This window comes from Bos javanicus, chromosome 10 (assembly GCF_032452875.1).
Source record: "Bos javanicus breed banteng chromosome 10, ARS-OSU_banteng_1.0, whole genome shotgun sequence".
NCBI lineage: Eukaryota > Metazoa > Chordata > Mammalia > Artiodactyla > Bovidae > Bos > Bos javanicus.
Genome location: NC_083877.1, coordinates 60,463,696 through 60,483,628, shown reverse-complemented (window position 1 = coordinate 60,483,628; position 19,933 = coordinate 60,463,696). Strand labels below are relative to the sequence as shown.

General features: G+C 40.3%; 2 protein-coding genes across 8 annotated transcripts in view; one reads left to right on the top strand and one right to left on the bottom strand.

Moving 5' to 3' along the window:
• Positions 1 to 19,332, top strand: part of GALK2 (galactokinase 2) — a 155,164-nt gene extending 135,832 nt beyond the window's left edge. For all 5 annotated transcript variants that reach the window (XM_061428814.1, XM_061428813.1, XM_061428812.1 and 2 more), the window contains 2 exons: positions 10,336 to 10,537; positions 18,773 to 19,332. In XM_061428814.1, the coding sequence (XP_061284798.1) occupies positions 10,336 to 10,537; positions 18,773 to 18,980 (410 nt within the window). In that variant the 3' untranslated portion in view covers positions 18,981 to 19,332. The remainder of the gene's footprint in view (positions 1 to 10,335; positions 10,538 to 18,772) is intronic.
• Positions 19,212 to 19,933, bottom strand: part of FAM227B (family with sequence similarity 227 member B) — a 212,893-nt gene continuing 212,171 nt past the window's right edge. For all 3 annotated transcript variants that reach the window (XM_061428808.1, XM_061428811.1, XM_061428809.1), the window contains one exon: positions 19,212 to 19,440. In XM_061428808.1, the coding sequence (XP_061284792.1) occupies positions 19,324 to 19,440 (117 nt within the window). In that variant the 3' untranslated portion in view covers positions 19,212 to 19,323. The remainder of the gene's footprint in view (positions 19,441 to 19,933) is intronic.

Sequence of the window (19,933 nt, the reverse complement as noted above, 5' to 3'; positions counted from 1 at the left end):
CACATCAGGTGTCCAACTATTGGAGCTTCAGCTTCAGCATCAGTCCTTCCATTGAATAGTCAGGGTTGATTTCCTTTAGGATTGACTGATTTGATCTCTTTGCTGTCCAAGGGACTCTCAAGAGTCTCCTCCCACACTACAGCTCTAAAGCATCAATTCTTTGGTGCTCAGCCTTTGTTTATGGCCCAACCTTTACATCTGTACATGACTACTGGAAAAACCATAGCTTTGACTATATGGACTTTTGCTGGCAAAGTAATGTCTCTGCTTTTTAATGGGCTGTCTAGGTTTGTCATAACTTTTCTTCCAAAGAGCAAGTGTCTTTTAATTTCTTGGCTGCAGTCTCCATCCACAGTGATTTTGGAGCCCAGGAAAATGCAGTCTGTACTGTTTCCATTTCCCCCCCATCTATTTGCCATGAGGGATGGGACCAGAGCCATGATCTTAGTTTTTTGAATGTTGAATTTTAAGCCAGCTTTTTCACTTTCCTTCTTCACCTTCATCAAGAGGTTCTTTAGTTCCTCTTTGCTTTCTGCCATTAGGATGGTGTCATCTGCATATCTGAGACCTCTGCCTACTGCTTTTATTTTCTCTTTTACTGTATTTCTTGTTCCTACTGGTCTTCATCCTCTTTCTATGCTACAATCACAATCAAGTCCTATGAATTCTTTAAAAGCACCTTATGCCCATCCAAGTACTAACCAGGTCTGGCCCTGCTTAGAGCACCTCATGGTTTTTGATCTCCATGTTTTTGTTTACAAAGTTCCTTCTGTCTTAATTTCCCAATCCTTTCACCCTACCTTTTAAGTGGTTTGCTGGACACCTAACTCTTCTTTTAGACTTGGGTGGTTTCACATTTTACTGGTAGACTCTGAAGATCATGACTACTATTCCCCATCCCTCAGCCTACCTGCTTCCAGCATTGCCAGTAACTTTGTCAAGCTAGTAGCTGGCATGAATGTCTCTTTGCCATCCTGGGGCATTCTCCAGAGTCACTGAAAGTTGCTGTGCTGCCCAGGCACATCTCTGGGGAGAAGTTAACCCCTCTAGGGGCAATGATGGCACTGTCTGTGGATAAAAGACCCAGGCTTCCCTTCCCTTTCATAGGTGGACCTGTTCCCTTCCAACATGGTTGGAACCATGGTTCTCCATGGTTCTTCAGAGAGATCCCCGAGCAATTGGGCGGTGGTTTTTCGCTGTGGTGACCTGCATATTAAGCACCTTTATTGACTTTTCTTCTTTTCTGTCTCACTTTCCTTATTTTTGTCCTCCTGTTTCCTGGATTTCTGCTACTTGCACTCAAGTCTTTGTGTCAGGCTCTGCTTTCAGGCTAACCCAGATTGGGATACCCTATTGACTCTGAGCCTCTACTTTGGCTGTGAGGAGCTGTCTTTCCATCTGTTGCTTGTTATTGCTCATTGTTGTTTCTCTTTAGTAGACTATTGGAAAAAGGAAGAGAGTTCCAGAAAAACATCTATTTCTGCTTTACTGACTATGCCAAAGCCTTTGACTGTGTGGATCACAATAAACTGTGGAAAATTCTGAAAGAGATGGGAATACCAGTCCACCTGACCTGCCTCTTGAGAAACCTATATGCAGGTCAGGAAGCAACAGTTAGAACTGGACATGGAACAACAGACTGGTTCCAAATAGGAAAAGGAGTATGTCAAGGCTGTATATTGTCACCCTGCTTATTTAACTTATATGCAGAGTACATCATGAGAAACGCTGGGCTGGAAGAGGCACAAGCTGGAATCAAGATTTCTGGGAGAAATGTCAATAACCTCAGATATGCAGAGGACACCACCCTTATGGCAGAAAGTGAAGAGTAATTAAAAAGCCTCTTGATGAAAGTGAAAGAGGAGAGTGAAAAAGTTGGCTTAAAGCTCAACATTCAGAAAACGAAGATCATGGCACGTGGTCCCATCACTTCATGGGAAATAGATGGGGAAACAGTGGAAACAGTGTCAGACTTTACTTTTTTGGGCTCCAAAATCACTGCAGATGGTGATTGCAGCCACGAAATTAAAGGACACTTACTCCTTGGAAGGAAAGTTATGACCAACTAGATAGCATATTGAAAAGCAGAGATATTACGTTGCCAACAAAGGTCCGTCTAGTCAAGGCTATGGTTTTTCCTGTGGTCATGTATGGATGTGAGAGTTGGACTGTGAAGAAAGCTGAGTGCCAAAGAATTGAAGCTTTTGAACTGTGGTGTTGGAGAAGACTCTTGAGAGTCCCTTGGACTGCAAGGAGATCCAACCAGTCCATTCTAAAGGAGATCAGTCCGGGTGTTCCTTGGAAGGACTGATGCTAAAGCTGAAACTCCAGTACTTTGGCCACCTCATGCAAAGAGTTGACTCATTGGAAAAAACTCTGATGCTGGGAGGGATTGGGGGCAGGAGGAGAAGGGGACGACAGAGGATGAGATGGCTGGATGGCACCACTGACTCGATGGACATGAGTCTGAGTGAACTCTGGGAGTTGGTGATGGACAGGGAGGCCTGGCGTGCTGCAATTCATGGGGTTGCAAAGAGTTGGACACAACTGAGTGACTGAACTGAACTGAGTAAACTATTCTTTTTTTTTTACTAAACACTTTATTTTTTTATTGTAGTAGGAACACATATGAAATCTATCCTCTTAATAAATTTTAAGCGTACTATACATTATTGTTGACTAGAGGTGAATGCTGTACAGTAGGTCTCTAGAGCTCATTCATTTTACTTAGTTGAAAATGTTTTGTCTGTTTGTCTACTGATGATTAACTCTCTACTTTTCCCTCCCCTAGTGTCTGGGAACCACCATTCTGACCTTTGATTTTATGAATCTGATGATTCTAGCTAACTCATATAAATGGTACTTGTCTTTATGTGTCTGGCTTATTTCACTTGGCATAATTTCCTTAAGAGGTCCATCCATATTGTTGCATATTGTAGAGTTTCTTCCAATTTTAAGGTTGAATAATAGACCTAGATAGCGTATTCAAAAGCAGAGACATTACTTTGCCAACAAAGGTCCGTCTAGTCAAGGCTATGGTTTTTCCAGTAGTCATGTATGGATGTGAGAGTTGGACTGTGAAAAAAGCTGAGCACCGAAGAATTGATGCTTTTGAATGCTGTGGTGTTGGAGAGGACTCTTGAGAGTCCCTTGGACTGCAAGGAAATCCAACCAGTCCATTCTAAAGGAGATCAGTCCTGGGTGTTCTTTGGAAGGAATGATGCTAAAACTGAAACTCCAGTACTTTGGCCACCTCATGCGAAGAGTTGACTCATTGGAAAAAACTCTGATGCTGGGAGGGATTGGGGGCAGAGGGAGAAGGGGATGACAGAGGATGAGATGGCTGGATGGCATCACCAACTCAATGGACATGGGTTTAGGTAGACTCCGGCAGTTGGTGATGGACAGGGAGGCCTGGTGTGCTGTGGTTCATGGGGTTGCAAAGAGTCGGAGATGACTGAGTGACTGAACTGAACTGAATATTCTATTATGTATAAATCATTTTTCAATCCATTCATCCATTGATGAACATTTAGTTTGCTTCTACAGCATAGATATTATGAATAGAGCTGCAATGAACATGGATGTGCTAATAATTCTTTGAGATCCTGATTTTAGTTCTTTAGGAGATATACCCAGAAGTGAGATTGCTGGATCATAGGATAGTCCTATTTTTAATTTTTTGAGGATTCTGTGCTGTTTTTCATAGAGGTTGCACCATTTTGCATTCCCACCAACAGTGTGCAAGGGTTCATTTCTCCACATCATCACCAACACCTGTTGTCTTTTGTTAAGACTATTACTTTTTGAGAGTAAAGAGCTTATATTATTCATTGTTGTTCCCTTGGTATAATTAATAAACCTGGCATAAAGTGAATCGTTATCCATGTGTAAAAAACATAAGATATGAGAGTTTTCTTCAGATCTCTCAAGGGCTGTCTTGTGTTTACAAATGTCTGTGGAGCAGAAATAAGACCAAACAGTAGAATTTACAAGATGATGGACCTCTTCCATATGGAACTATCAATGCACCTAAGGGAGGGACCTTCATTAGTAACAGTGGTTTGTTATGGCATGATGACTCACTTGGTTTGTCCACTCTTCTGTCTCTAGCCAAGAATTCCTGTAATAGAGAGTTTTATGGAAAGTGAGTCCCACACACAGATGCCTACAGAGACCAGGCAGACATGTGAACTAGTGAGTCAGTCCAGGCGTAAGATAATTGGGAATGGTGGGAAGTACATGGAGATACTGTGCATGCCCCGCCTAAACAGGCTGGCTGCTCCTCAGCTCCAGCCAACAGTTTTGCAAGAAGGTAGGTTCACCACTGCCAGGCCTTTCATTTTTTTCAAGGGAAAACAGAAAATCTAGATTCTTAAAACTTCTCAGTTTAAAAAGTATTTGGGTCAAGAAAGCATCACTGTGGTTGGTTACTGACCATGGTTGTGAGTGTGCAACCTTTGTGTAATATATGTAGCAGAGGATGTTAAAGCCTCAGGTGTGAGGACAGCCTCCTCAAGAAACTGGCCTGGGGTCTGATCAGTTTGCCCCCTCCAGCCCATAAACATACTCTGCCTGTTCCCAGCTTGGGCCTTTGGCCATCCTGTCCTCACAGCAAGGAAGCTCTGTGGCTCTGGCATTTCCCACTATGGCTCTTTTTCCCACAAACCCTATCTTCTTGGTCCACCTCTAGTATTTCCTGCTCTTGAATATCTGCTGCACTTGGTCATTGTCCAGTGGTCTCATAGTCTGTCTTATTTAACTGAGTCATAAGTCTCTCATAGTAGGGGCTTCTATTTCACATGTCTTTCCTGTCATTTGTAGCATAGGGTTCTTGGAAGAAATACGCTTGCTCCTTGGAAGAAAAGCTAAGAGAAACCTAGGTGGCATATTAAAAAGCAGAGACATTACTTTGCCAACAAAAGTCCATCTAGTCAAAGCTATGGTTTTTCCAGTAGTCATGTATGGATGTGAGAGTTGGACTGTGAAGAAAGCTGAGTGCCAAAGAATTGATGCTTTCGAACTGTGGTTTTGGAGAAGACTCTTGAGTCCCTTGGACAGCAAGGAGATCAAACTAGTCCATCCTAAAAGAAATCAGTCCTGAATATTCATTGGAAGGACTGATGCTGAAGCTGAAGTTCCAATACTTTGGTCACCTGTTGTGAAGAACTGATTCATTTGAAAAGATCCTGATGCTGGGAAAGATTGAAGACAGGAAGAGAAGGGGACGACAGGGGAGGAGATGGTTGGATGGCATCACCGACTCGATGGACATGAGTTTGAGCAAGTTCCAGGAGTTGGTGATGGACAGCAAAGCCTGGCATACTGAAGTCCATGGGGTCGCAAAGAGTCGGACTGAACTGAACTTGCTCTTCTGAAGCTGAACTTCCAGTGTTGAGAGATAAGCACAGGCCACTGAACAAATAAGCATAAGAAAATTGGACAGTGTTTGTGAGAATAAATAAAGTAGTTTTGGGAGACAAAAATAGGATGGAAAGAATATGTGTGTGTATGTTTGTGTAGGTGTGATTATTCTGGGTTGGAGATGGGAGAAGGTCTTCCTGATGCTGTGACATCTGAGACTTGAATGACTGTGAGGGGCTAGCCATATCAAGATCAGGGGAAGAACATTCCAGGGCAACAGAACAGCTGATGCAGTGGGTCCAAGGCAGGAGCCTGTGTGGTGAGCTGGAGGCTCAGCAGGGAAGTCATCAGGAAAGGAAATTTTAGAACTAGCAACTAAATTATTCAAGTGAACTTATTGTACAATTATTGCTGTTTAAATGTATATGGTTGTGATCATTTAGATCTAAGAATCTCTGCCATGATTTCAGGATCAGATTCAGTAATTAACAAAGATTCACAGAGGAGAAAGTGATTGTTTTAGAATTCACATGACATATCCTACTTTGAAGCTTCAGATTTCCCATGGATAGGATAGGACACTGGCAATGTTTCAGGAAAATGGCACCTGGTATTATATTCTTAAACTGTATTTGTGTTGGAAGTAGTCATATAGCAGTGAGCATTCATGCAGTAAGAAACAATTCCTTCATCCTTTAATAATTGCCCTCAAGGATTATAAGAGAGATGAAGCATCCATTTTAAAAGTTAACTGGACAAGGAAGAAAGCTTTGTCCACAGAGTTTCAGATTTTCTTGGATTTTCTGGTATCTACACAACAGAGACCTGCTGAATTGCCAGCCTATAACAAGCCACAACCCTGGATCCAGAGAGCATTTGTGATGTCCAGCCAATGCAGAACTGCTTTCCCTCCCAAAGGGTGGTCTCCAAATCTGTTGTAGCCTTTGGCAAGATGTTTGTATCACAATTAAAAACAGATGCCCTTTCTGCCCTTTCCTTTGTTGTCTAAGTTACTACTGTTCAGGGAGTGTGAGCCATGGCAGTCTCTCATGCACCTTCAGAACGCCCAGCGAGAGTCCTCATTAGACATTCCTGTCCTGAAGCCTTGCTATGAAACACTCGACAAAACAGAGTAGACACAGGGAGGTTCTAGTAATCTGCTCAGTACCTTCTGAATGTTTCTTATCACAAATCAGAACACCAGTCCTGAGGTTTAATATAAAAAAAAAACCCACCTCTCTCTAGATAGTTTCTACTTGAGAATATTTAATCCTAAAGGAAAAATATCTTTAATCTTAAAGAACTATGTAGTCCTAAAGGAAAACCAAAGCATGCTCTTGCTAATGGACTGTTTGTTGTTGTTGGTATTGAATTTTATTACAGGATATATTTGTATTATATATATATATATATATATATGACATTGACATTCCAGAGTATCAAAAATCACTGTAAATTCTTGACTAAAAGAGACTTATTAGAGATAAGACTGAATATAATGTGTGGACTTTGCTTGGATCCTGCTGTAAATTGAAATTGAAACAACTGGGAAAATTTAAATATGGATTGAATATGAAATGGTGTTAAGGAATCATTGGTAATTTTGTTAGATGTGATAATGATACAGAGGTTTCATAAGAAAATATCCTTATTTTATAGAGTTGCACTCTGAAATATATAGGAAGGAAATGTCACATGTATAATTTATTTTAAAACACTAGCAAAATATTGAAAATATTGCAAAAAATTATTGTTCAGTCTAGGTGATGGGCGTATGGAACATGCTATTGTATTTCCTTTGTTGTCCTGTATATAACTTGAAGTTTAAAAAATTCTTTGCAAATTGTGACATAGAGCAATTTGTCAGCTAAATAGCACTATTTTACAATGTTAGTAGATGTTGCTTTATTGTGCCTTTTGTGATGCAGCCATAAATGTCAGTGGACCTGGAAACTAGATGCTTTTTTGGAAATGAGACATTACAGTAAAAATGAACCAATATTCTCTTCTTATGTATGCCCTCCACCCTACCCCCGTGCTCTCATTTTGCAACTTGGCCCATGAGGGAGGTGAAATAGTTCACAAATAAAACTGAAACATATGGAATCCTAAAGCTAGAATTTTAAACATTTTGTTTCAATGTCAACTTTTAAAAAGAATATTTTTAAACTATAGTTACCATAGTCATTTTCCTCCCTTTCAAAACGTGTATTCTATAATCTGGATTATATTCAGTTCAGTTCAGTTCAGTCGCTCAGTCGTGTCTGACTCTTTGCGACCCCATGGACCACAGCATGCCAGGCCTCCCTGTCCATCACCAACTCCCGGAGTCCACCCAAACCCATGTCCATTGAGTCGGTGATGTCATCCAACCATCTCATCCTCTGTCGTCCCCTTCTCCTCCTGCCCTCAATCTTTCCCAGCATCAGGGTCTTTTCAAATGAGTTAGCTCTTTGAACCACATGGCCAAAGTATTGGAGTTTGAGCTTCAACCTCAGTCGGTCCGATGAACACTCAGGACTGATCTCCTTTAGGATAGACTGATTGGACCTCCTTGCAGTCCAAGGGACTCTCAAGTCTTCTCCAACACCAAAGTTCAAAAGCATCAATTCTTTGGCACTCAGCTTTCTTTATATACATGGATTCTATTAACATGTATAAACTTATTGGTACTGTCTAATGTAGATACATGCCTATCAATGGCCCATCTTTGCCTTTCTCTATTCAGGGATTTTGAAGGAGTTCTTGTTAAATCTACTGGTGCTTTTTCTTCAGACAACTTTGTTGCAGATGCTATGTGCCAGTATTGGGTATTGTTAAGACTTTCTTACCTTAAGATATTTTGATACCTAGACCCTAAAATAATATATTTTAATATATAACAATTCTCAATAATATGTAATATTCCCATTTCCATTGAACCTATTGATAGAAATAACAAATTCACACTGCAGTGTGCACTGAGTCACATGACCTGGCTACTGATGGAGCAAAGCATGTTGTTGTATTTTTATCCCCACCTACACTTAACCTGTAAGTTCATTTTTTGACTTATTTTTCATCCTATGTAGTATCAGTAGTTATAGATTCAATACCAGAGGGAATCTGGCTGTCCCCTTTCCTCAACTTGTACATTCTTAGTAAGCTGTGAGTGCTGGCACTGCACTTTTTTTTTTAAATAACAGTGTCTAAATGGAGGTATCTTGGTTTTGAACTGGAGTTAAGTCATCTTTCTGAATGTTCAACAGTGAACACGCATGTGCACTTGTCACGTAAGGCACTGGTGAAGGTTCTAGGGAGTACCAGGTTGCAGACTATCAAATGCTTGGAACCGGAAGACCTGGTTTCTGTCTTCAGGAGTTGGCAAACTTTGTGGAGACAATTACTATGGGAAGTATATGATAAGTATATGAGTTATGAGGGTGGTACTGTGGAGGGGAAAAATGTAACCTAAAACTTTAACATAATTTGTTGGTTGTTAAGTATGTTGTCATGCATTTGGTATTTTTTAATATAAAATTATAAAAGCACTACTGAAAAAGCAGTAATATTCTAGGGGAGAGGAACCTGGAGGCAGACCCTGGAAGAGAGAATCATGTAGAAAAGGCTGCCTTGAAACTATGTTCAGTGTCCTTCAGTTGGGGGGACAGGGCCAGTTTCAGGTAGCTCTGCAAGGAGGGAGCCAGGGAGAGATCCTACAACTTCACTCTCTTCCCTCCCATCTCTCGTTGATCTTCTCCCTTTTTCTAATCTAAAGGCAAGGGAGCCCACTGGTGTAGTCCATCCAAGTCAGCCTCCTGGGGCAGACAGCAGAGTAGATAAGGGCAGAAAGTAGAACAATTATCATCTTCTTCTCAAAATATAACAATATGAGGGGAATGCTTGGAGGGAGTTCTTCACAGAATCTAAAATGTTAGAGTTGGAAGGATCCTGAGAAATAATTTTCAACTTCATTTTGAAGATGGAGAAATGAGCTCTATTGAAATAGCAACTTGAGTACAGTGAGTTGTCACATGGCTGAGAAGATATGACAGACCTTTGGAGAGCCCAGGCTCTTCCTAGCAGGACAGGCAGATTAGCCTCTGTGTATTTTTCAAGTTTTGCCCAGAGGCACCACACTCACTCAGCCACTGTTCAGCATGAGTGAAAATGGTAAGAAGGTTTTGGTTGTTATTCAAGGGAACATATGAGTACTATAGACACAGTCAATGCAGTAGGGCTTGTTTCTATAACTGAAGTAAGAGTCATTCCAGATAATCTGGAAGGCACAGAAATATGTCAAGGACAAAGAAAAGCCACCCACAATGCACCACAGAGATGATGACTGTTAATATTTTGGTGCTTTCTTATAATTTTTAAAATTAAAATGTACAGTTTCATATTTTATGTGTTCACTTAATAATGAACAATTTCCCATGGAGTAATAGAATGCTTTAGTAGCAATAGTATAGCATAATATTTTTAATAGATGCAGCATGATTTTAAAAGTATTTTCTGTTGTTAGCAATGTGGATTCATTCTTAGTTTCTGCTGTGATAAATAATGCTACAGTATATACATGTGTTTTTTACACACACACATACAGAAGTAATTGTGCTTATCTCTAAGAAACATTTTTATAAATAAAAGTTCTAGTATAAGCATTTTCAGGGGTTCTTTCTGGTGGATCACAGTGGAAAGAATGTGGCTATGGGGTAAAACGTCATGACTTGTTTTGCTCTGCCACTTTCTACATGTGTGACCTTAAAGTAAAATTGGCTTGAAAAGAGAGTAATTTAGACTATAAGGAAATCTTTCAGAAAGACCTATTTAAAATCTAAGGTATTAATAATAAAGACAGAAATGGAAGTTCTCAATAACTGTATTTTTCTTTTACTGAATTGTCCAGTAACTCTTTTTTTCTTTTGAATTTTTTTTTTTCCTGGCCAGTAACTATTTCTAACTCTGTCCACCATAATCTTCCTTCCTAAGTTCTCACCTTCAAACTCTACCAGCGGGCAAAGCACGTGTACAGTGAGGCTGCGAGAGTGCTCCAGTTTAAGAAGATATGTGAAGAAGCACCTGACAACGTGGTCCAGCTGCTGGGGGAGCTAATGAACCAGAGCCACAGGAGCTGCCGGGATATGTACGAGTGTAGCTGCCCTGAGCTGGACCAGCTGGTGGACATCTGTCGGTGAGGCTGAAAGAGCAGTGTGGTGGGATGCTAACAGGGAAACTGTTTAATGGAAAAAAGCAGCATTTTTTTTCTTCTCAGTGAAGAAGATCCTTCCCACTTTGTATCAGAGGGTTTGTCTGTGACACACAGCTAGACTTGTTCCTTCCTGAAGATGTATAAGATAAAAGATTGGAGACTCAACTCCATGGCTTTATGAGGTTCCAGGTTTGGAGTCCGGAGAAGGCAATGGCACCCCACTCCAGTACTCTTGCCTGGAAAATCCCATGGACGAAGGAGCCCGGTGGGCTGCAGTCCATGGGGTCGCTAGAGTCGGACACGACTGAGCGACTTCCCTTTCACTTTCACTTTCATGCATTGGAGAAGGCAATGGCAACCCACTCGAGTGTTCTTGCCTGGAGAATCCCAGGGACGGGAGCCTGGTGGGCTGCCATCTCTGGGGTCGCCCAGAGTCGGACACGACTGAAGCGACGCAGCAGCAGCAGGTTTGGAGTCAGTTCTTCACAACATCATAAAAAAAGACTTTTCCATCTTTGGATGATGTTTCAGGGAGATTTTCTCAGACACAGACCCTGTGTTACTTTCTCATGGTATTTTAAGCAATGGTTCCCACTACACTGCAGCTCCACCAGCATCTCCTGTTTGGTGTCCTAAGTTTAACAGTTTTATTCAAAAGAGAAGAAAGAAAGGAAAGAGGACCTCAAGCCTAACAGAAGTGTATCAGGGAGAGGATGCTGTAGGAATTATTCAGAGGCAGCATTTCCTGTTTTCCAGGTTTAGATTAGACAGTTTGGGGAAAAGGATTGAAGAAAGCCCAGTTTATGAATGGACAGTTGACACACAAATGTAAAGAGGGAAACTCTTTCATAAAGCCTGAGAACAACATCCTTATAATTGCTGGAGAATGGGGATAATAGAGTAGAATGGTTCCTTTACCCAGAAGGGAACTCATTGACCTTGGAGGATAGAAAGGGAAATTGGGAGAACTCTCAAATGGATTGATGTTCTTTCCATTGTGAGAAAATCACAGAGAACTGCCTGCAATTAGCAATGAAAATATAATTAACCACTTGGCGCCTGCGGCTTGCCTCACTCATTGCCACACACCCAGTCTGAAAAGTTTAAACCAAGTAGCTCCAGTGATTGTAAATGGCATGTGTAACCCAACTTGTTGAGAGACTTGAACACAACCTTGCTGAAATTCACTCTGCCAGTGTTTCCTCACTATCTGCCAAAAAGGCTTTCAGAGCTTGTTTCATTGAAAGGACTCTCTTCTGAAACTATCAAGGGCAGATATTGTTCAGTTCTGGAAGTAACAGGAAGTGGAATGATTTCTGCAGAAATTTAGCAGAAGCATCTTTGCTAAGAAGGTAGTAGGATAGCTCGGATCCCATCTGAAACAGCAATGGAGGGGTATTTGCCAGCCTCCTGGAATTCTCAAATGGGACTTTCTTGTTCTGGCATGGTCAACCAGCTCTTGTCTTTATGCAGCATACATTCACATGGGTAAAGAGGGAAATGACAACTAAAAATAGAGTGGAACTGATAAGTGTTATGAAAAAAATAGAAAGGCTGGAGAGTCCTAGGGGTGGGTGGATAGTCTTTATATTGACTGGCTGAAGAAGGTCTCTCTGAAGAGACAGTTGGGAAAAGACCTGAAGGAAGTGAAGAAATGAGAACAGTGGCTTCACATGTGAGGAACAGTCCAGGAGGAACAGTACACACGGAGGGCAGTATCGGAGGAGAGGGCTGCAGGTGATGAAGCAGGAGAGGCCATGGGGAGTCATACCCCTGAACCTTGTTTGCCATTGGAAGGACTCTGAGTAGGAAAAGGTGGCAATGGAAGTGTGAATTGATTTTATGCCAGATGTGCCTTGAAGGAAGAGTCAAGAAGATTGCTGTATGGGTGAAAGTGAGGAATCAAGATGACTTCTGGGTTTTTGACCAGAGAAAATGTCCTTGTTTCTGTGAAAGCCATATTTTGGGGGACCAGGCTTCACATTTCTGGGTCAGAATGATCTAGTTCCATAAGATATGAAAGCAGGAAGAGGCCTTAGAGATCCACGAGAGTTCTAAGAGGGTAAGAGATTGGAACAAGGTAACATAATCAGTCATTGGGAAAGCCTAGCTCCCCATCCAGGTGTTTTTTTTCTTTTTTTTTGCCACACCTGTTTCTCTCTCCTTGGGTTATACTGAAAGTGAAAGTGTTAGTCAGTCAGTCATGTCTGACTCTTTGTGACCCCATGGACTGTAGCCCACCCTCCAGGATCCTCTGTCCATGGGATTTTCTAGGCAAGAATACTGGAGTGCATTGTCATTCCCTTCTCCAGGGGATCTTCCCAACCCAGGGATTGAACCTGGGTCTCCCACATTGGAGGCAGATTCTCTACCATCTGAGCCACCAGGGAGGCTGAGATGTATTTGAATGAGGGACTTTAACCTATTTTCTTTTATTAAAGTTTTAATGATGGAGGCTCTGGTTTTCTATAGGTTGCGGTATTTGAACATGGAGCAAAGCCATGTTGAGCAGGGAAGGGCAATGTGTGGAGAAGGATGAAAACTGGGCTGGAATTTAGGAAGGATGTGTTCTAGCTCTGCCTTGTTTCATTCTGAGCTTTGCGACTTTGAACTGTCACCTTGCTTTATGATCTCCAATACGTTTTTCTGTTCTAGCAGTCTATAGATCTCTCTATATATTTTGAAAATGTGCTTCTAGTAGAAGATTTAGTGGCTGTGTTTTAAAAGGGTTCAGAAGAACATGCCTTTTGCTTTTTCATTTATTTGCTTTTGGAAACTCTTCTTCGGAGAAGGCAATGGCACCCCACTCCAGTCCTCTTGCCTGGATAATCCCATGGGCGGAGGAGCCTGGTAGGCTGCAGTCCACAGGGTCGCTAAGAGTCGGACATGACTGAGTGACTTCACTTTCACTTTTCACTTTCATGCATTGGAGAAGGCAAGGGCAACCCACCCCAGTGTTCTTGCCTGGAGAATCCCAGGGACTGGGGAGCCTGGCGGGCTGCCGTCTATGGGGTCGCACAGAGTCGGGCACGACTGAAGCAACTTAGCAGCAGCAGCAGCACTCCTTTTCTTAATGGCAGCTAAACTGTCTCTGTCTAGACCATTTTCATCTGCTGTACTCATTTTCAGTTGGGTCTGGTGTAAGGAGCTCACTCCCTTTTTTATGGTTGTTTTGTTTGGAATTGCTAAGTATCAAAATTACTTTCTTATTCTATATGGACTGTTTGGACTGAGTTTCCCATATTGAAAGATTATCTTTTGGCATGTTGGAAATATTGGCTAGAATAGTTGTCTGGCCTCTTAGCTTCTTAAATAATTAATTTTCTCTTTGCTGTAACTGTGGGCAGCAGGTGATATTCTCCAAATATGCCAGTTGATTGCTAGTTACTAAAGGTCTTGAGTAGCAGAGCAACCTCAGAGGAGGATACTCTGGGAGAATTAAGTAGATGTAGTCATTAATGCCATGACTTCCTAAGTCAGCACATACTTTTCATAGGGCTATTTGTGTCCCACAGGAAACTGTAGTCTAAACTCCATTTTCAAAAGCTCTGGCACTTTGCTTTATGTGGATGTATGAGGCGAAAAGGGAGGTATGCAGAAGAATGCAAGATAGTGGTAAAAACAGAATGGTTAAAACAGGAGAAAAAGACAATAGGAGAGTAGTAAATGGTAAATGAAAAAGGTCCGAATTAAAATGGCAACACTCTTAAGCCCTGGTTCCTTCTGCAGCTTTACGACTATCTTGGTGGGCAAGCAAGTGTGGGATGTGCTGGGAAGGACCTGGCAAGGCCTGGTGTGGGCCACTGGTCCCATAAAGTCATCATCTGGTAGGGTACTGTTTTGTATAAGAACCACCACCACCTCCATAATTCCCTGTCTCCTTAAAAAAAGTTAACACCAACGGGCAATTTGTGACTAAGACTGGGCAGCCTGAGAAGGTTGGTTGCCTTGTGGTCATCAGAAGAGGGAAGAGGGAAGCTGAAGTTGAGGAGGAGCACTGCCAAAGGCTCTCTTTAGATCACCTTCCCTGGTCCACTTGTGGGACTTAAATTTCTGTTAGTTTTTCTGAAGGCCTGCTTGGAAACTATTTGGCTTGAAAAGACAACTGACTGAGTGAATGAAGGATGTGATATGTAGAATACTTGGCACTATCTACAAATCTTAATGTGATCTGAGCTAGGTGTCTCCTGGTAGCTCGTCCATAGGATAGCTTAATGACTCAAGTGGAGAGAAGTGGGGGAAAAGGATAGAAGAGATCACAGATGCTTGAATTTGTTTCAGCTGAGCCTTTTACTGCTCTTCAAGAGAAAATCAGTTTAAAATCCAAAGAAAGGGCCAGAGAGGGAGAAGGAAATTATTCAGTTAGACTGCTTATTTTTTTAATTAAATTAGAAAACCTCAATTATATGAAATAATGAAGAAAATAGATGAAGCTTGCCCAATTATAAAATGATTCTTGTAAATGAACTAAATGTAAATTTTAAGAAAATGGGATTTCTTGAGGAACACAAATAAATTTTGTAACCAAGTCAGTTATATATGAGACAGCTCATTATTATATAGAATAAAGAATGGTTATATAATACTTAAAAAATAGTTAATTTTTTATTTCCATTTTGATACTTGTTGAAATTAGAGAGGACTCACTGAAGTGTTATTGCCCAAGCTACTAAGGAAGATAAATGACAAGTTTTAAAAGACCAACAAAGGTTAAAAAGTTCATTTGCGGGCGTCCTCAGAAGTCTTCCCACAACTTTATTCCATGGCTGGCTGTGTGGCTTAGCTTCTTGCAGCCATTTTCCTAAGCAGGTGGGAGTAGGGAAGAATGAAGTGTAAATCTACCTGTGTGTGCTCTTTTCCTCATGATCTTATGGGCTAATCTGAACACTGTCAAGAAAAAGGAAGAGAGCCATTCAGCTGCCTTAGGGGCACACTTCTCTTTGGGTTTCTGTCCTCCATTTATTGTCTCCCTGCTCCTGCACTCCGCTCCCCCAATATGTGTGCCATTTGCAGGATAAACTGCCTGGTCTTCTATGAGCTTTGTGGCTTAAATTTATAAAATGGATATGTGGTTATATTTTCTTATACTTTCTCATTTGAACACTGAAGTCTATGGTTTCTTGAATCAAAAGCAATCTGAAAGTGTTTCTAATAAAAATCATAGAAATTGTTCTAGAAGCTGTGTTTTCCTGAGATTCTAATCAGAAAATTTTATACTTAGAGCAGAAGCTAGAAGTCTTTCCAGAAAAAGAGTACATTACGAATGATATATATATATATATAAAATACACATATAATTATTTCAAATTGTTTTATTTTACTCAATATATTTAAAATTTAGCCATTTCCTACAATTTACATTTTGTAAGATAGTTATTTTATATTGGGCAAGTATCATTTTCCTTTATTATTTTACTTTGTTTCACATAATTGAAGTTTTTAACAATTATTAGAAACTCCCAAGTGCCTGGAATTATGCTGGGCTGGAATTAGATAATAACCTGTCCCTAAATTCAAGATTTTCTGAAATAACTTAATATCTATTTATAAAATATATCAATATATATCTTAAAATAAAATTGAATTAAAATACAAGGCACAATTCCTTGCTTTCCCTCTGCAGTTTGTGGCAAAGTTGGGACTTACTGGATCTCTCCCCACCTCCTCCCTCAAGGCCACCTTTGATCCATGCCTTACTTTAGTCAGTGCTTTATGGTCAACTCAGTTCATTTAAAAGTAGGAAATTTTATTCAGGCTATACTTAGGTGTCTGGAAAGCTGATTATAGGAGTACACTTTTTAGTGATAAAAGGAGTCAAAGGGGAACATTCCTTATAATCTATATCTGCTCTAGTCTTTGTTTTGTAGATCATGCCTTATAAGGCTGAGGATATTTCTGTTGTTTTGACCAAACCTTCCTTGTTAGTCCCAATCAACTGACCACAAGCATCAAAGTGATATTTGGGGTTTTAGGGGTTTGGTTTCCTTGGCTTTGTATTGCTTCTCTGATGTGCCATAGCTCAGGAGCTGTATTTTTAATGTCTCACTAGTTTCCCAGGAAAAAAATGCAGTTGTGAAAAGTTCACTCAACACCCTTAGCTCACCTAACTTTTTTCTTGATTTAAAGCTTATTAGTTTACTAACTCTGGCTGTCTCACACAATTTCTATGGCCACATACCAGCAGGGCACACTGCAGGCAGTATCTCGCTGCCTTTGTGAGTGTGTATAACTGGGCAGGCTGCTGACTAGCTGTTGGGGCAGCACCTGGTTTGTGATCACAAGTGCCACTGACTCGGGTAGAGGGCTCTTTATAATAGCACTTACCGTTCTCAACAGGGAAAATTTGAGCCCTGACGATTTCAAACCATGTGGTTGATGCAATCTAGTTCATTTTCATTTGTAGCAGGCAGGGTGGTGATACAGCAGCTCTGGAGACTTAAAAGTGAATGATTTACCTAGAAAGACTTCTAGTGTCTGCTCTCTGGAAACTGGCAGGAGAGTCAGGAAAATAGGCCCCCTGGCACAATTCCTATGGGTTTTGCAGCCAGTTAGAAACACTTTCAGTTTGCTTTAGATTCAATTTTGAGACCACAGTTTTCAAAAACTGTTCAAATGAGAAAGTGTAAGAAAATATGCCTAGAAGTTCACTGAAGACCATAAAAGACTTGGTTGACTTGAGTCCAGAAAAATGGTATAGTTGGGGTCTTAGGAAATCAAATAAGAGGGCATACTGTTCTCTAAACCATACCATGCTGGCTTTGATGCTTAGATTTAGTGTCTTTCAGAGATACTTCAGTGACACCTCTGTTTTTCTTAATATCTTCCACAAGAAGAGATAGTTTGATATGGCTGTGTGACAGCTTTTTTTTTATTCCACCAAATTGCAAACTAGCCCCTTGCCAGCCTAGGAACTCTAGATAAATACTAGAATCTCAGGGTAAGTGAAACTTTTCAGTTTAGGCTCTTTTTACCTACTGGGCCATAAACTGAATGTTTGAGGGGCAGGAGGAGATGAATAATCTATTTGCTTGCAAGCATTTTTGTTTTCTTCTCTAGACATCTACTTTCATATGAAAAACATATTTTAATGAATATAACAGATGATGAAAAGAAATCAACTGAGAAAATCATTGAGGGGGAAATGAATTACTGATGTGCAATAATTCTCATGTCCTAGAATAAGGGTAATATTCTATTGATATTTTCCAGGAAATAAAGTAGCTCATTTATATAGAAAAAGGGGACAGAATTGTGCTAAATTAATTATGAAATTCTTAATCTGCTATGAATTTGGAGTAAATTTTATTAGGATGAATTTGGAAGCACATGTGAACTGTTCTTGTCAGGATAAATTGCGTCTTTAAAGATGAGTGATCTTTGTACTTGTGTAGGGCCTTTCACTTTGGTATAAATCTTAGGTTTGAAACTGTGCTTGGTTGATGGCCACTAAAATTGCCTCTTGCTGCACGGAGGCTTATATAGTCATTTCCATCTCAACCACACATTTTGTTCAGATGAGAAATTCTGCGTCCAGTCATCAGAACCAGCTCCTGAAGGCACAGGGAAGATGGGGATGGACCTGCTGAACCACTACCCTCTTGTGGAAAGGTCTGCATAATTTCCCTTTAGAGATTAGCAGGTAAACTAACTTAGAGTTTAGTAACATTCTTTGTTGAGAAATTCATTTAGCACAAATCTAGGCTATCTGTTCTAGGTGACTGAATGCAGCTTAAATAGCCACCAGAGGAAGCTCTCACTTGTATGTATAAGACTTGCACTTTAAATTTTGATTTGCCCTCTTATGGAGCAACCTTCTGATTCATACTGTTGATTATGTGTACTACCTGTTTTCTTTTTACTCCCTCTTCTTGATCACCTGAAGACTTGTTATATAACTCTTCAAATGCTGGCTTTATGGAATCAAGACTACAGGGGGTTATTGCCAGCCTTCATGAAACAGGAGTACTACTAATTTTTACTAAAGAGCCAAAACTTGGGGCTAGTTTTAGATACAATTAAATTTCAAATCACCTTCTGATAATAGTACAAATTTTGTAATGTCCTAAAATGTTTGACAACACTGAAAAAAAAAAACAAAACCCACAAAACAAAGCACACCACATAATCTCTCCTTAGTTCTTGGAGTGTTCTGAAGCACCAGGAAAATCAACTCTTATTTTCATTTGCAGGTTCTAATTTTTTCTCTCATTGTTTTAGGAAATTTGGGGCTCAAGGATCACGACTTACTGGAGCAGGATGGGGAGGCTGCACAGTTTCAATAGTACCTGCTGAGAAGCTGTCCAGCTTCCTGGCAAATGTGCACGAAGCCTATTACCAGAGGAGCAACCGAAGCTTAGCGCCGGAGAAGCAGAGTTTGTTTGCTACCAAACCTGGAGGTGGAGCTTTGGTTTTCCTTGAGGCCTAAACAATGTAAAAAATCTCCAAGAAACTATTTAGAACATTTAGGGACTGGCAGGACTTCTCATGCCACAGTAAATTAATCCTCCTTCTGTTTTGTATTATGAAGAAATGGTTGCTATTATCAAGATATATTTCCAAAGAAATGGTTGAAATCTCCCCATGCTTCATAAAGATGATTTTTCCACCTGAAATATGTTTTCTACCGATAAGGGCAAAGATTATGCTTGGATAGAGATCTCTTAAGATAATTTACTTAGATTTATTGATTTCAAGATTTTTAAAGGCACGTGGTAAAAGACCATCGATACTGGTACCTCACAGATTGTACCTGAATTAAACATACATTCTTAAATACAGTTTACTTCTGGTTTCTCCGGGCATTCTTCTTCCTCAGGGTCTTCTGTTGATGATGATGATGATGACAGTGATGCCAAAAATTCTCTCTCAGTTAGAGCTTCAAAACGCTATTAAAATAATACACTATTAAGGATTCACAGATTTTTCTGGATATTGTATACTTGAAAGTGAGATTCTCCCAGTTATCAACTTGAGGGAGATCACTTAAATTTTTTTCAAAAAATGGATTCAGGAAGAAAATCCCAGGCTGATTTAATTTTTTTAACCATTTGATATCATATAAACAGTTACTTTCAATTCTTTTGGCCCTGAGCTTTCTCTATCATAAAAGAGAAACTTTAGATTAAAAAAAAAAACAAAACACTTCAAGTTCTTATCTCTGTGCACATGGAAATAGATAATTATCCAAATATTAATTCAGATAATTCAATTTATTCATGGAATTTACTTTATTCCCACTCTATCCTTCCTTTTTTTTAATGCCACTCGAGTCCAGGATGCAGGTTTACTATTCTAGGAAAATCCATCTGCGCCTTGCAGCCTTCACTGTACGTCGAGCAAGGCTTGTTTGTATATGTGAACCAATGTAGGGCAGGTATG